A 15696-nucleotide genomic window follows, 5' to 3' on the forward strand; every position below is an offset into this window, starting at 1 on the left:
GTCTGTTCTGCAGGCCCACAAGCCCAGAATTTAATAAGTCATAACGCACAATAATAATCTTGTTTCATTTGATTCTGAACAGAATAGCCCTACAATGGAAGTTCATAACGACTGCAAATCAACTTGTGCAGAGTGTTTACAAAATACTGAGAAATGATTAATTTAAGCTGCAATTTCAAAACACCACACGAGAAAGTACATCCGACTCAACATAACGGAACTTGTTTTTGAGTAGGCATACAAAGGATTGAACTGTCAGTGAATATTTGTTAAAAAAATAAAATAAAAAATAAAATTTCCTGCAGCAATATGGGAAGCCCATGCTTATTGAGAGCTGCATATGAGTGCTGGACATTGCTGTGGGACTCTGAACTAGGGGAACAGGCTTTTAAGTACAGTGGAACCTTGGTTCTCGAACAGCTTAGTTGACAAACAAATCGGTGTTCTGGTTTTTGAACACTTTTCGGAAGCCGAACATCCAACGGGGCTTTCGCTTGTGTGCAGGAAGCTCCTGCAGCCAATCACGCCTTGGTTTTTTAACGGTTTTGGGAATCGAATGGATTCCCGGAACGGATTAAGTTCGAGAACCAGGGTTCCACTGTAAGTAAAGTAAAAACCACAAAACCTTTCAAAAACCGACTTCCCTGAACGAGAATATAGTCAAGAACACCTGGTGAAGAATGTATCAGAAATGACTAGGGCAAGAAGTGGCAAGAGTTAAACAGAGATGAGTAAGGCATGGTCAGATGTGAAAATCTTACAAATTAGATTTAGAGGTGAACATTCTCTTTTAAAACTCCCTAATGCGACATGGAATGACTCAGTGTTTGCAATTAAAAGCAGCCCCAAAGACTTTAGAATTAAGGGGACCTTTTTCAGCTTGGGTGGAAACAATGAATACAAATTTTACCACAGGGTGTGAGGCTTGGGGTGTCTCAAGAGCCAGACAGTGAGGCCTGGATTTGACCCCCAGGCCTGAGGTTCTCAATCTCTACATCAGAAGAATGGGAAAGCCAGCCAAAAACTAAGGAATACTGAACCCTCATGAAGTCTATGAAAGAGAGCTTTCCATTTCACTAGTCTGCAGAGGTGCAATGAGTACAGAATTTAGTCAGTATAACAGAGCATATTTTGAATTTTAACATTAACTATACCTTTTCGAGATCCTTCAGTCTGAGGTGAGCCTCTGCCTCGCTCTTTTTGATAAGAAGAGTGTTCCAGGGAGACCATTCTTGGTATTTATTCCACCTGACCATGACAAGATCATGCAGATCACCCCAGGCACTGATAGCTGACTGAGAACCCCAGAAATTTTCAACCATATAGCGCAGGTCTTGCAGCTGTAATGGAAAAGCAAGGAAAGGAAAAAGCAAGGAAAGTAAGGAGGGGGAAAGAAGAAATAAAGCTCACTACAAAACTGCCACATTCAAATAGCATTTAGACTCTTATTTGAATAAATAAGGCACAGTTTCTATTATTCTAAGACATGCATGTCTAAAATGCAAGTTTCTAAAAGCTTATTTTTGGATCCCTCTGCAGATGGAAATTCTGTATCCTCTCTTGACAGCTTGCTTAACTATTAACTTTCTGTCAGAACTTTTTCTTACAGCTTGCCCCACACCAAGTCCATGCTTTTTTAAAAAGAATAAACAACCCACATTGTCAAGCCTTCAACTATATGCACATAATTAAATTCAAAGCTATAGGAATATGTTGGTGAATGAAATAAATCAAGGTACTCTGTGCTTCAAACATGTGAAAGCCTGGATGTTCAAGTTGGATTTGCCAAAGGCTGCTGACTTAATAAGTGAAATTGCATATTTGTGCAACAAAATAATAAAGGCCGTTTATATACTGGATGATTCTGGAAAGGAAGATGCTCTGCCATAAATGTTTGGAAATCCACCACGATCAATCAGGAAATGTCTGCCAAAATCACTTGCACACTTGTTTAAAATTACAGAGGGCAATTCATCTAAACATCAGGAAAAACTTTCTGACAGTAAGAGGTGTTCAACTGTGGAATAGTCTGCCTAGCAAGGTTGTGGACTCTCCTTCCTTGGAGGTTTTTAAGCAGAGATTCGATGGCCATCTGTCATGGATGCTTTAGCTGAGATTCCTGCATTGCAGGGGGTTGGACTGGATAACGCTGGGGGGTCCCTTCCAACTCTACAATTCTGTGAATCTATGATGAAGCTGAGGCTATGATGAAGCTGAGGCTCCTGGAAAAGACCTGATGTTGGGAAAGATGGAGGGCACAAGGAGAAGGCGACGACAGAGGACGAGATGGTTGGACAGTGTTCTCAAAGCTACCAGCATGAGTCTGCGGGAGGCAGTGGAAGACAGAAGTGCCTGGCGTGCTCTGGTCCATGGGGTCATGAAGAGTTGGACACAACTAAACGACTAAACAACAACAACAACAATGATTCTATTATCTAATAAGTTCTGTGGCCTGGGTAATGGGGTTTCCCCCATCTCAGCCCATGCCCTTCTGAAATGGGCTCAGGGAATGGGGTCAGGAGAACCCTTAGAACACCAACACAGGGCGGGGGGGGGGGGATCAAAACGCTTGCCCAGATGGAACGTTTGCCCATTCAGCGTTAGTGTGACGCTGTATTATTTCCTTATAGCATAAACTAAAACGATGAGAGCAAAAACCTGACGTAAATGGTTAGAGAATGATGTGAGAAAGGTTGCAAAAAGGCCACTGCAGTAAGGTGCTTATAGAACAAATGCGTCCAAACGACTCAAGAAAGTGGGCTAGGCAGAGAACAAAAACCTCCAGGTTCACTGGGCAATCTGGGGGTTGGGGGGGGGCGCGAGGGAGTATTTTTCCCATGAAAACCTAAATATGAACATGAATAGTTCTGTATCTGTATGACAAGCGTCACAGCAGTGCTAGCAGTGAATGTAATAACTGTCGTGGAAGATGGGAGGAAACATCCATGACTAAATAAAAGAATATCACTAGAAAATCTAGTAATCATAATAATAAGTATTTTTTGCCACCAGCATTGTAAGGCAGTATATAACAGTCCATAGAATAAAATCCCTTCCGTTATACACACAGCACAGATCAGAGACTGAATAATTCTTTATAAACTTAAGATAGCAGTCTATTTTTAAATCCGTGCCAATTAAAAGAAATCACTCCCGAGTTCTAAACAAAATGACAACTAGGTAAGAGCAAGATGAAATCTAATCCAAGCAAATCAAGGGACATATCCTTCTCACTGAAATAATATCTGGAATGTGAGCTGTTGCTAATATTTTCATCTCTATAACATTCTCCTTGAGTTGCCTGACCTCTGCGCATCATGGCTTAAGAATAACCTCACTGGGACTTTGCCGAATGAAAATGATAGCCTGTTTATTGGCTGTCAGCAACAAGTGGGGTGGTCAAAGCAGTGGGGAAGAGCCAATGAATGAAGACCAGTCTACCCATGTGGCAGAAAAAGGTGGCAGAAACCTGGGCTGGCAGAGTGGACTGAACCAATTCAACGCTCCAGGTGGAAGATCATGTTTTTGTATGTTTCCCTATGTGAAACTTCCTGCAAGGAGAAAACTAACACAAAGAGAGCAACCTAGGCTGCAATGTAACTCTCTGGCATACCAGATTTCTTACTGAAAGGTGTTCCCCCCCTCCCCCGTACAGTAAGGTAAAGGGAAAGGGACCCCTGACCATTAGGTCCAGTCGTGGCCGACTCTGGGGTTGCGGCGCTCATCTCGCTTTACTGGCTGAGGGAGCCTGCGTACAGCTTCCGGGTCATGTGGCCAGCATGACTAAGCCGCTTCTGGTGAACCACAGCAGCGCACAGAAACGCCATTTACCTTCCCGCCGGAACGGTACCTATTTATCTACTTGCACTTTGACGTGCTTTCGAACTGCAAGGTTGGCAGGGGCAGGGACCGAGCAACGGGGGCTCACCCCGTCATGGGGATTCGAACTGTCAACCTTCTGATCAGCAAGTCCTAGGCTCTGTGGTTTAACCCACAGCACCACAGTACCCTTACAGTACCCCCGTACAGTAGAAGCATTTTTTAAAAAAAAGTGCCATTGACGCTCAGTCTTATAATGTTCCGTAGATTCTGCTGCATTGTGTAAAGCAGGCCTCAGTGGTTTTGGGATCCAGAATTGCCAAGTAAAACTGAGATAATAGGAGAACAAGAAAGGGGGATGCAGAAAGGAAGGGAAAACCTCATATTGGCCTGGTAATATGGTACTAATGCAAAGAGAGCCCAGAGATGTGAAGGCAAAGGGGGGGGGGGGAGATCAGAATCCCTCCCTTTTCCCTCATTTTTCTCCTGAGGCCTGAAGTGGAGAAACTGAAAACTTGGGTGTAAATTAAAAATTCATCTTAAGAAACATGCTCTCTTGCAGATTATGCTGAAATGCTTTTTAATTTTTTATTTCATTTATGAATCTGCTTCCTGTAAAACGTACCCAAGCAATTTAACCATAAAAACATATATCAAAACAAAAATCAAGTCCAATACAGATGAGGACTGGGATAAAAATCTTCACTGAAAAGGCTTGTTGTAAAAGGAAACCTAAAAGACGAGCCTGATATGTACTGGGAGGCTGCTCCAAAATGTAGGTGCCACCACAATAAAGGTTTGGGGTGATAGGAAACTTAACTAGTTCTGTCAGTGCCTGTGCAAACAAGTTTCACTCTCAGACAGCAGCTGAGTGTGGCGTGGCAGAGGAACTGAGCAGCTTGTCAGAGATGAGAGGCAGGTTTTGGCAGCAGCAGAGTAAGAAGTAGCACAGGCAAAGTGAAGCATGTCTCATCCACTTCTACAAACCCCCTTCCCTTGCTTACTGCTCACTGTTCCTCTGAGTGGGTGATGCAGACAGAATACAGTGGTACCTCGGAAGTTGAGCGGAATCCATTCTGGAAGTCCGTTCGACTTCCAAAACGTTCGGAAACCAAGGCGCAGCTTCTGATTGGCTGCAGGAAGCTCCTGCAGCCAATTGGAAGCTGTGGAAGCCGCATGAGACTTTCAGGTTCCAAAGAACTTCCGGGTTTGCAGTGTTTGGGAGCCAAAACATTTGACTCGCAAGGAGTCTGGAAGCCAAGGTACGACTGTATCATACTGGATTAGGTAGAACATCATATTTAGGTAACGTAGGATGCAGCTCAAATTCCAACAGTGGCACTAGATTGCATCTGATTGTGTCCCTCTGCTCATGGAAGGCTCTTTGGTCCAGCTGATGCTTCTGTGAAGTGGGGGAGGAGTTATCCATCCCCCTGCTGCCCCCACCCATCCAAAATCTGCTCCAGAGGGTCGAGGGACCCTTTGGATCAGAATGGGACATGGCATGGGGAGCTGCAAGAGAAAGGAGGAATTTGTAAAAAATAATAATTGACCTCTCCCTTCCATGCATGGAAGCCTCCACTGGAAAAAAAGAACATTCTGTAAGGTAAGGGATACAACTGAACACAACCCTATATTTGTAGCTATTGTTTTAATAAAACAACAGCATAACTGCAGTTATGCTGTTTTATTTCAGAACTGTTGCTGCTGGCATCCATCTGTCTCAAGAGACAAGGGAGTGTGACTCCAGGGTGAAGTCAAACTGCTGTGTTGGCAACACCAAAGTGACCTCCCTGGGACACAAGCCTGGACAGCATATATGGAGGTTCTGGGCTGCCCAGACGACAAGACCCCCCACCCCCACCCCTCAGCCAAAGGAAAGCAGAGCAATATGCTTGGCTGTAGGAGTTGCCAGAAGGAAGCGTACAAGGTGCCATCTAATCATCTACGGGACTCTTCTCCAGATTTCTCCCAAAGATATCCCACAAGGCCGTGGAGGTTTAGGGTCATTTCCCTTCTCCTAGATGGGCTACCTTCCCAAGTTGACAAGTCCCATCTGCCCCCCACTTCCTTCTAAATCACGTGCAGAAACCGCCTTCTTGACTGTTGGACCCACTCTTCGTCTTGTCCACTCAATCCACCGGAATCTGTCTTTGCATGTAGAGGAAGTCCCTAACTCACAGTTTGAGACCCATTGGCTACCCTCACCTGGTTCAGCTGGCCAGTCAAAGCTGTTTCCTGGGGTGTGGCTGATGTTTCTAGGAGCCGCAGGTGAGAGCTGAGTGCAGGGTGAGGACCAAAGGTGGGCAAACTGCCCCAGAAGGAGCATGACATGTCCTCACCCCAAAAATCACTGTTCTAGGACTACATAGAACAATACAATTTTATGTGCTGCTAAGTTGTCTTTCACGTTCTTAAAGTAGCGAAGTAAGATCATATTTGATGAGTATTTTTCTCCAAAATGCCGCTGGAAACAAAACACACACACACACCATACAAAATCTCCATGACTCAAGATTTCCACAAATGTTCATCTCTGTCTACTCTGATTGGGTTTAGACTTGGATTTGGTAGCACGCCCACGTGTGGAAGCAAAGGCAAGTCTATATGTGAAGCAGAAATAGCACGACTGGTGTCACAAAAGGGTTGGGAACTGCAAAAGGGGCCACTAGCAGGAATTGATTTATCATCAAGGCAAGAAACAAAACGAAAAGGAAAGTTTCGTGTAACGTAAAAGCCTCTGTGCTCTGCCACTACTTACAGCCAGCACAATATAAAACTCTGTTCCATTTTGTGCTGTCTGAAAATATTATCTTTAACATCACTATTCTCGGTCCTCTGCATACCTGTAATATGAAGGCAATCTTAGCACCGTCCTTATAATTCAATTCTGATTCTCGGAGATTTCGGAGCATACGTTTGTATTTCAGGAAGGCTTCCCTCTGGCGAGCCTCGTTATCCAGCTTGCAGCACAGACGACAACGGCCAACAGTGTGGGAACTAGCAGATATGGCAAAATCCGTAGAGGGCAAGTACCTTTTGCAACCAAGGCAAAAGTGGATGTTGTGGTAAAGCCTCATTGGATCAGGTGGAACCTGCAATGAAAACAGATTAGCTAATGAACAATAACAGTATTTTCCACATTCAGTCATTAGCCTGGCCCACAGATCTTGTCCCAAAGTACAGTAGTCACCGACAACTGTATGCATAGAAACCTTTGAAATTGAAGAAATATATATCTACAAAACAATTCTGCTGCAGCACAGCATGCGGCCTGTCAAATGCAATCTGTTTCCCCATTATATACAGTAAACCGAGTGATTATGAACATATTTTTGAAGTTTGATATGTGAGGATGGGTTTAAAGGGCTAAATATTCTGCTAAATTATATAAAAACACTTTGAGAAGAATGAAATTGTCCATATGGACTACTATGGTTGTGTTTTTTAGATGATGCAGAGCAAGCGATGAAGGCGGAAACACTAAAGGCTTCAGAATTAATTGTTTAGTCATTTATTTTATTTTTATCTCTTTATTCCTTTATTGTCAATGCAACCTACTACAAAAATTATATAGAATGATCTCCTTTTAATTGCCATAACAATTTTGAAGAAGCAGTAAGTGCACATTTTAGTTATTCTCTATATTTGCCAATAACAACAAGTGTTTGTTTTGAGGAAATATTTTTCATTTTTCAGTTTTATATGTGTGCCCTTTCACTTTCAGTGCCTTCAACCTTTTACAAAACAGAGAATATCAGCTGCAAAGCTGATAAAACCCACCCTCCAGCTAGCATTCAGTTGCTTTGACAGAAACACTTTAAAATACTTTATTTTAAACACTTTTAAACACACACAAATTATCAGATGGTTAGAATGCTATTCTCATGTGTGTTTTGTGCAATAAAGTTAAATAAGAAGAGAAGCACCCATTTCTTTTCAATGTGGTTTCATGCACTCAAACCTGTCTGGCATTTTCAGTGCCAAATGAGCAGCTCTTCCAGCATACTAAGTAAGTAATTAGTTTGGTTTGTCTGGTTGCCACTAATGTTCTTAAAACTGCTTTAAATGTTATTTCTGAGACTGGCATTCCTGCCAAGGTGTATTAAATCCAAACATAGCTATCCTATAGCCTTGGTCTTCAGATGGAATGACTCAGATGGAATGAATGCTTGGCAGGGGGTTGGACTCGATGGCCCTTGTGGTCTCTTCCAACTCTATGATTCTATGAGAAGCCCAAATTTTGGGGGAGAAATAAAGCTGTAGCCAATAACCCTGTTCGACATTTCTCCATTCTAGTTTCATGATGCTGGCTGAGGGAAAATGCCTCTAGCCTAAAACCAATCTGCTTGTAGCAGCAGAAAGTTGCTTGTTCTTCTGACAGATGTCATAATCATCAGAGAATGGTGACATCTCCATGAAATTGACATATAAATATGAGTGCCATCTGAATGATTTCAGCAAGGCACCTTGAATTTTGTAATCATGTTCATCTTACCTTTTCATGGAACACATTAAGTTCAAGCTCAGTAACAATGGCAACACTAACATTTATAGCTCAACATGCTTGAGCCATACAGCCTTGGCAGATTATCCTCATATGATAAATGGAAGACAGAGACTGCGAAAATAATGACTTGACTATGGCAATTTAATGACTATGTGTCTAAAGTGCAACTTGAGCTTGACTTCCCAGCTCATACTCTTAGCCACTGTTATCAGTTTGTTTTATTGCTTTCCATGTTGATCTCTTCCTATTAACTAGGGGCAAGTTAGCATCCTTTGTCCTGCTGTTTAGAAGCGATACCTGGGTTTCATTCATACACACAGCACAGCCTTCTCAAAACGTCTTCAGTTGAATAATTGAATAAGGAAAAAGAAACCATTCCTCTCTCCATTATGCAGAAATTCAACTGCCTCTGGGTAGACTATGGACTCTTTAGCGAGTAGTTTTACTTAGTTGCATGCCAAGGAACAACTGTAACAGAGAAGAAAAGGAACAAAATACCTTGAGATGTCGAGCAACCTCTGGATTAAAAAGTGGTGTTTTGATATACTGAAGAAATAATGTACATATTCTTTGTCTGAGCCCGTCTAAGTTACATTCCTTCACTCCCCTCATCATGAGGTCTGCTTCTCTGTCAATCAATTCCACTATCTCATGTGTGAGTTTAGAGTCATGTTCCTGCAAAGGCAAGCAAGATGTTTAGCAAATCACATGCACCTCATTTCTTAATTCCTTACACCGATTGCCTGTCAATTATGAGAGAGCAAATGCTCCTAGGCTTCTTAAAGCTTAGCTTTTTGGGAAATGGGAATCGTGTATCCACACACCTATCTCGCTGTCTTTAAATAACTGTCTGTCCAGATCAATTTTATGCTATGTTTATATATAGAAAGTGTTCACTGACTGGAGCGAATAAGAGCTCTTTCCCACCAATGCAGTATCAAGCACAGTCCTGCCCAGACCAGACTGGTACTACAGTGTATGTGTGTGTTTGTGAGAGTGCATGTGTGTGTGTGCTTGCTAGCTCTGGGATGGCTCAGTTGATAGAGCACGAGACTCTTAATTTCAGGGTTGTGGGTTCGAGCCCCATGTTGGGCGAAAGATTCCTGCATTGCAGGGGGTTGGACTAGATGGCGCTTGTGGTCCCTGCCAACTCTACAATTAGCGTATATTTTGCTCTATAAGACTCACTTTTCCCCTCCCAAAAAGTAAGGGGAAATGTGCGTGCCTCTTATGGAGCGAATGCAGGCTGCACAGCTATCCCAGAAGACAGAACAGCAAGAGGGATTGCTGCTTTCACTGCGCAGCGATCCCTCTTGCTGTTCTGGCTTCTGAGATTCAGAATATTTTTTTTCTTGTTTTCCTCCTCCAAAAACTAGGTGCGTCTTGTGGTCTGGTGCGTCTTATAGAGTGAAAAATACAGTATATAGCTTATTTAACACACCTGTGTTCTATGACTCTATGAGAGTGTGCATTAATAAGAAGGTTAAAGGTCCTTACACCACACCAGGCTCTTAATGCAAATTGGACAGACATGCGATATTTACTTGTAAATAGCTGAACAGTGTGTGGTACAGTTTGGCTCCGATGCTTCCTGAAATCAAAGGGATTTTCCTTCCTGGCTGTTTGGGTTTGGGATTGAGCTCAGGCATATTTTGAATTGTAAACTGCCTTGGCAAAAAGGGGATATATTAATGCAGCAAATAAATCCTCCTATACAGGTTTATTCAGATGTCCCGCTATGTTCAAGTGTGCTTAGGACTTCGGTTTTACACTTCTTAGCTAATGTAAAAGTATCGGTATATAGTGGGCACCCTGGTGTCGAAAGATGAAAGCAGGGGCCCCTTAAGCCCTTGCAAACCGTCCGTAATTGACAGTGTACTGTGTGTGATCTCAGTAGGGCTTCTTTAAAAGCTTGAGAGAGAGATACCTTCACCGTGTGCTTCAGCGTTAGCAGCACGTCCAGCCGTTCATCCTGCGGAAGGTCTTTCATACTAATGCTGCGGTAGATTTCGAGCAGCTCCCTGGCCCGCAGCGTGAACTGCGTATCCATCTCGGTAACTTTGCCATCAAATGCTTTCCACTTTTTGGGGGCTGCACACTTGAGAAACATTTTGAATCGCCGAGTTAGAATGGAGAAAGGAACTGGGGACAATGATTTACAATGCGACCAAAGGAAGCTTATAGAGTCTACAAATCTGACCCCCTGCTAATAAGAACTGCCGCTGTCCCAAGAAATGTGCAACTATCTGAAACGAGACATTTTCCTGTCCATTTTAGTAGATTTGTTGCCAAATGGCAGTTTCCTAGCGAACACAAAACCAAATAAACAATAATTAGAAGCGGGGGGGGGGGAGGGGGGAGAGAGAGACTGTTCATTCCATACACTATAGCTTCCTTGGTAATTTACTGGTTGCTATCAGAGTACAGTGGTACCTCGAGTTAAGTACTTAATTCGTTCCAGAGGTCTGTTCTTAACCTGAAACTGTTCTTAACCTGAAGTACCACTTTAGCTAATGGGGCCTCCTGCTGCTGCCGCGCTACCGGAGCATGATTTCTGTTCTCATCCTGAAGCAACGTTCTTAAATTGAGGTACTATTTCTGGGTTAGTGGAGTCCGTAACCTCAAGCATATGTAACCTGAAGCGTATGTAACCCGAGGTACCACTGTACAACTAAAAACCAGTATTATGCCCTAATAAACTCTGCTAATGCATGGAGATGAACGAACATCAGGACTGCCACCAACATTCTCAAAATATGGAAACAATTTGTTCATCTTTGAACAATGTAACAACAATAACAACAGCAGTTTTATTATTTATTACAACATCTTTATTATTTATAACAACAACAACATTATTATTTATACCCCGCCCATCTGGCTAGGTTTCTCCAGCCACACTGGGAGTTTGGGATTCTATGAGTGTGACGATAACTTTATACGGTACCTGCTGAATTTCTGCCTGCCTTACTGCTGTTGAAGCCACAGCCCTTCTTTTAGCAGAAGGGGTTGTGATGCTAGATGAAAGATCCTTCATAAGATAACGGAAGTCAATGGAGAGCAAATAACCATAAGAACACCAGAGCATCCCTGCAGGTTCAGGCCAAAGGCACATCTAAGTCCAGCATCCTGTTCTCACAGTGACCAACCAGATGCCTGAAAGCAGAACCTGAGGACAAGAATGCTCCTGAGTGTGATTCCCAGTGACTGGTATACAGACGGATGCTGCCTTCAACTAATAGCCTTATTGGCCATAATTCCCTTTTAAAGCCATTCAAGTTGGTGGCCATCGCCACCTCTTGTGGGAGCCAACTCCACAGTTAGGCATGTGAAGTGAAGAAAGAATTTTCTATCTGTCCCAAATATACAGCTTCATTGGATGCCCCCAAGTTTATTGGATGTCCCCAAGTTCTAGTACTATGAGCGAGAGAGATAAACATTTCCCCCATCACAGGGGAGTGAATTGCTCCATCCCCCTGAATATATTGCCATTTTTCTAAACCTTTCTAAACCTTTTTCAGCTCTGCAATATTCTTTTTGAGGATAGATTCCTTTTCAGCCAGAAGTCGGGTCCTTTTTCTGTCGCTGTGCAAGCTTGATGATGTCATGCATGGGAAAGGTGCGTTCTCGAGCCCTGCTGGCTTTGGATAAGAAGCCCTTTTCTCGCCCCTTGGACAAGTCAGCTCCCTCCAGATTTCAGAATCTGGCTGTCTAAGAGTTTGACAAAAATGCCACAATTATTAGCCTCAGACCTACGGCCCAATTTTCATGCTCCTTTTCCAGTCAATGAGATGCATAGGAGCCCATCCACGCTTACCTCTTGCCATGAGCTTTTTAGCTACAGGTCCACGCTTTCAAGCTCTATGCCAGAGTGCGTCTCCGCTGGCTCTGCTTTCCTCAAGAAAACCTGCTCTTTAACACTGAATCGGAACAAACAGTAATTCTGTGGATTGCTGTTTGCTCCAATTCAGCGGCAAAGAGCAGGTTTTCGTGAGGAAAGCACTGCAGCAAAAGAAAAAGAAGTGCTTGGACACAGAGCTTAAAAAGAGATATATTAAAACATATATTTACAAGTCACAATACAGCTTTGTCCACTGCCCTGATATCACAGAACGATCACTCCAATCCTGAATCCCACATCACTGTCATGTTGGCTCATGTAATATCCTCAATAGGAACCCAATTACTGATCTGGTTGGCTAGACATTTTCAATCAATATATCCCCTCCACAGACACCTCTGTGATGATGGCATTGAAATATCCTATTCTTCTTCAATAAAAGAGCTTTAAAGTATGGACCTATGCCTAGAAATGAGCCCCTTGTCTGTGTGACTAAATCCTCAGCCCAGGGCTAGCCTTTACCTCCCAGCAAAGACCAAGGCTGGCATGAATAACTGAACAAGGATGGGTAAGTAGAGGAGATTTCCAATCCTAGCTTGTGGCAATATTCTCTCTCTCTTTCCACTCAAAAAGCTTCAACTGATCCAGATTAGCTCAAGAGCTTGTTCCTTGTTCTCACACTTATAGCAACACAAAGAGCTGTTAGACGGTTGGGTCTTTCTAGCTGAGTATTATCCACACTGACATGCAGTGGGTCTTCAGGGTTTGGGGGCAAGGATCTTACCTGGCTCTACCTGTACATGCCAGGGACTGGACCAAAGACTTTCTGCATGAAAATCAGGTGCTCTACCAACAAACTACATGTACTCCCAAACAATCTCTCACCTGCCTTTAGCAGTCCACCCCTTCTCCCCTGACCATTCAGGTCCTTAAAAAAGGACCTTTTAAAAACACTCCAAAGCTGATTATGCTATGTGCTATTCCGAACCAAAGAAGTAATATTCTCAGTTAAGCTCTTCTCTGTACAAAACTCAAATGCTCAGCCAGTTTCCTCTTGGAAGCACAAATCTGTAGAGTGTTAGCATTCATCCATTTTTTCAAGTTATGTAAGCACAAAAAGAGGGAAATAAAAGAAAATAAGAGTTCATAAATGAGAATTTGACAGATTCTTAGCAGGCTTAGTTCTATAATTAAATGAGGGGCTGATAATTGGAACTGACGGGTTGCAGCCAAAACTGATTAAAAAATCCGACAGGAAACAGGCTTGTCTAAATTATGAAGTTCTAAATCTTTCAATTAGAGCTAGCAAACTCCAGCAAAATCGGAAACAGAGGATTGTTGCTCTAGCATAACTAAAGGTTTATTAATTTGTTTTCCCATGCATGCATGATAAAACAAATCCTTCATATAGGACCATAAAGCTTAAGTTCTAAGCCTGTATTTTAGTAAGTCAGGTTTTGGTTTTTTTAAAGCCAGTGCTAACAGATGAGTTTTTTGTTTGAATACACAACTAGTTTTAGCTTATTCAGCTAAGCAAGTGTCCTCTTGCTCTCCTAGCTTAAGATTTATTTATTTTTAAACAAACTATAGGTTTGTATTCAACTACATTCTACTCAAAGTAAAAGGTAAAAAGGTAAAGGACCCCTAGACTGTTAAGTCCAGTCAAAGGCGACTATGGGGTTGCGGCGCTCATCTCGCTTCAGGCCAAGGGAGCTGGCATTTGTCCATAGACAGCTTTCCGGGTCATGTGGCCAGCATGACTAAACCGCCTCTGGCGCAACAGAACACCGTCATGGAAGCTAGAGCACACGGAAACGCCATTTACCTTCCTGCCACAGTGGTACCTATTTATCTACTTGCACTGGCATGCTTTCAAACTGCTAGGTTGGCAGAAGTTGGGACAGACCAACAGGAGCTCACCCCATTTCAGGGATTCGAACCGCCACCCGTCCGATCAGCAAGCCCAAGAGGCTTGGTGGTTTAGACCACAGTACCACCTGCATCAGAGTAGATCCACTTAAATTAATGGACTTAAGTTAGTTATGGCTACTAACCTCAATGGGTCTACTCTCAGTAATTCAAGCATTGGATACAACCCACAAATAAGAACATAATGGTTTTGCTCCAAAGAGATCCTAGGGTAAGCAGTAAGTGCTTCTCCTCAACTAAGTAAAGGTAAAGGTAAAGGGACCCCTGACCATTAGGTCCAGTCGTGGCCAACTCTGGGGTTGCGGCGCTCATCTCGCTTTATTGGCCGAGGGAGCCGGTGTACAGCTTCCGGGTCATATGGCCAGCATGACTAAGCCACTTCTGGCGAACCAGAGCAGCGCACGGAAACACCATTTACCTTCCCGCCGGAGCGGTACCCATTTATCTACTTGCACTTTGACGTGCTTTCGAACTGCTAGGTTGGCAGGAGCAGGGACCGAACAACGGGAGCTCACCCCGTCACGGGGATTCAAACCGCCGACTTTCTGATCGGCATGTCCTAGGCTCTGTGGTTTAACCCACAGCGCCACCCGCGTCCCTTAAGCTAAGTAGAGACCTCCAATTTCTACCAGCTCCTCTGAGGTGAGGAGCCATATGCACTGAACAAACAGTGTGTGAAAAGGTTTCCTTGACCTTCAGAGACAGATTTTCAACAGAAGAGGATGGAATGGGAATGCATAGATGGAAAACCCCAACATGCAGCTGAACTCTGCCCAGAGTTCTTTGGAGACAAGCTACTATTCATTTTAGCTTCTGTTAAATTTAGATAAAAACCTGGAGGTGTAGCCATTTTAATTTATATAGTAAACTAAATGTATAATGTATAACGAAGGGCCTCACTCCACATTTTCATAAGTTATAAGAAGAACATATTTTCTAAATAAAATTGTGTTCATTCTTTGCCAAACAACTCAGTGTCCCCTCAAGGCCTTTTATCCATACCCAAATTCTGTTTTCGGGCTTTTTTAGATATATGCTCAAAACTGGTGCAAGAAATTCTGAATCTCCAGTTTTCTCTTGCCAGCTGTCTTCTGCTTTTTTAGTTGGCTGGCTGCAACATGGAAATTACAATAATCCTGTTATCTAAATTGCTTCAGAGAGCAGGTCTATTGTAAACTGCATTCCAGTTGCCACCACATGAAAGCTGCACAGAGCGTTGCCAGAAGGGTGGGGTGGGGAATACAACTTGCGCTGGGAGAGACAGGAGGAGATGCAATGAAGAATTGCAGAGCATAAAGACAAACAGGGAAGGAAACAGCAAAACATCTATGAACCAATATTTTGAGTAAATATCTGGTGCTATTAGCAAAGTTGGCCATTTGTTCAGGCAAGTGAGGATGCTATTTAGGACAGGATCTCAATTGAATAGCTAGTGTAAGAAGGAAGATCAGTTCTCCTACTACTGCCCCAAAGCATTTCATTCCCAGAGTACATACATTTACTAGAGCAGCTGTCAGGATCCTCTCAACTGTCATGGAGATTGAATAGCTTGTGGAAGTAGGGGATTTTTGTATATTAAATTGGCAGAAAGTGGATA

General features: G+C 43.0%; 1 protein-coding gene across 1 annotated transcript in view; it reads right to left on the minus strand.

The window, feature by feature from the left end:
• Positions 1-15696, minus strand: part of IQUB (IQ motif and ubiquitin domain containing) — a 32835-nt gene that overhangs the window by 445 nt on the left and 16694 nt on the right. The window contains exons 9-12 of the mRNA XM_081211510.1: positions 10257-10427; positions 8828-9004; positions 6666-6914; positions 1155-1340 (exon numbers count right to left, since the gene is read on the minus strand). Of these exons, the coding sequence (XP_081067636.1) occupies positions 1155-1340; positions 6666-6914; positions 8828-9004; positions 10257-10427 (783 nt within the window). The remainder of the gene's footprint in view (positions 1-1154; positions 1341-6665; positions 6915-8827; positions 9005-10256; positions 10428-15696) is intronic.

Source organism: Podarcis bocagei (assembly GCF_964188305.1).
Source record: "Podarcis bocagei genome assembly, chromosome: 10".
NCBI classification, from domain to species: Eukaryota; Metazoa; Chordata; class Lepidosauria; order Squamata; family Lacertidae; genus Podarcis; species Podarcis bocagei.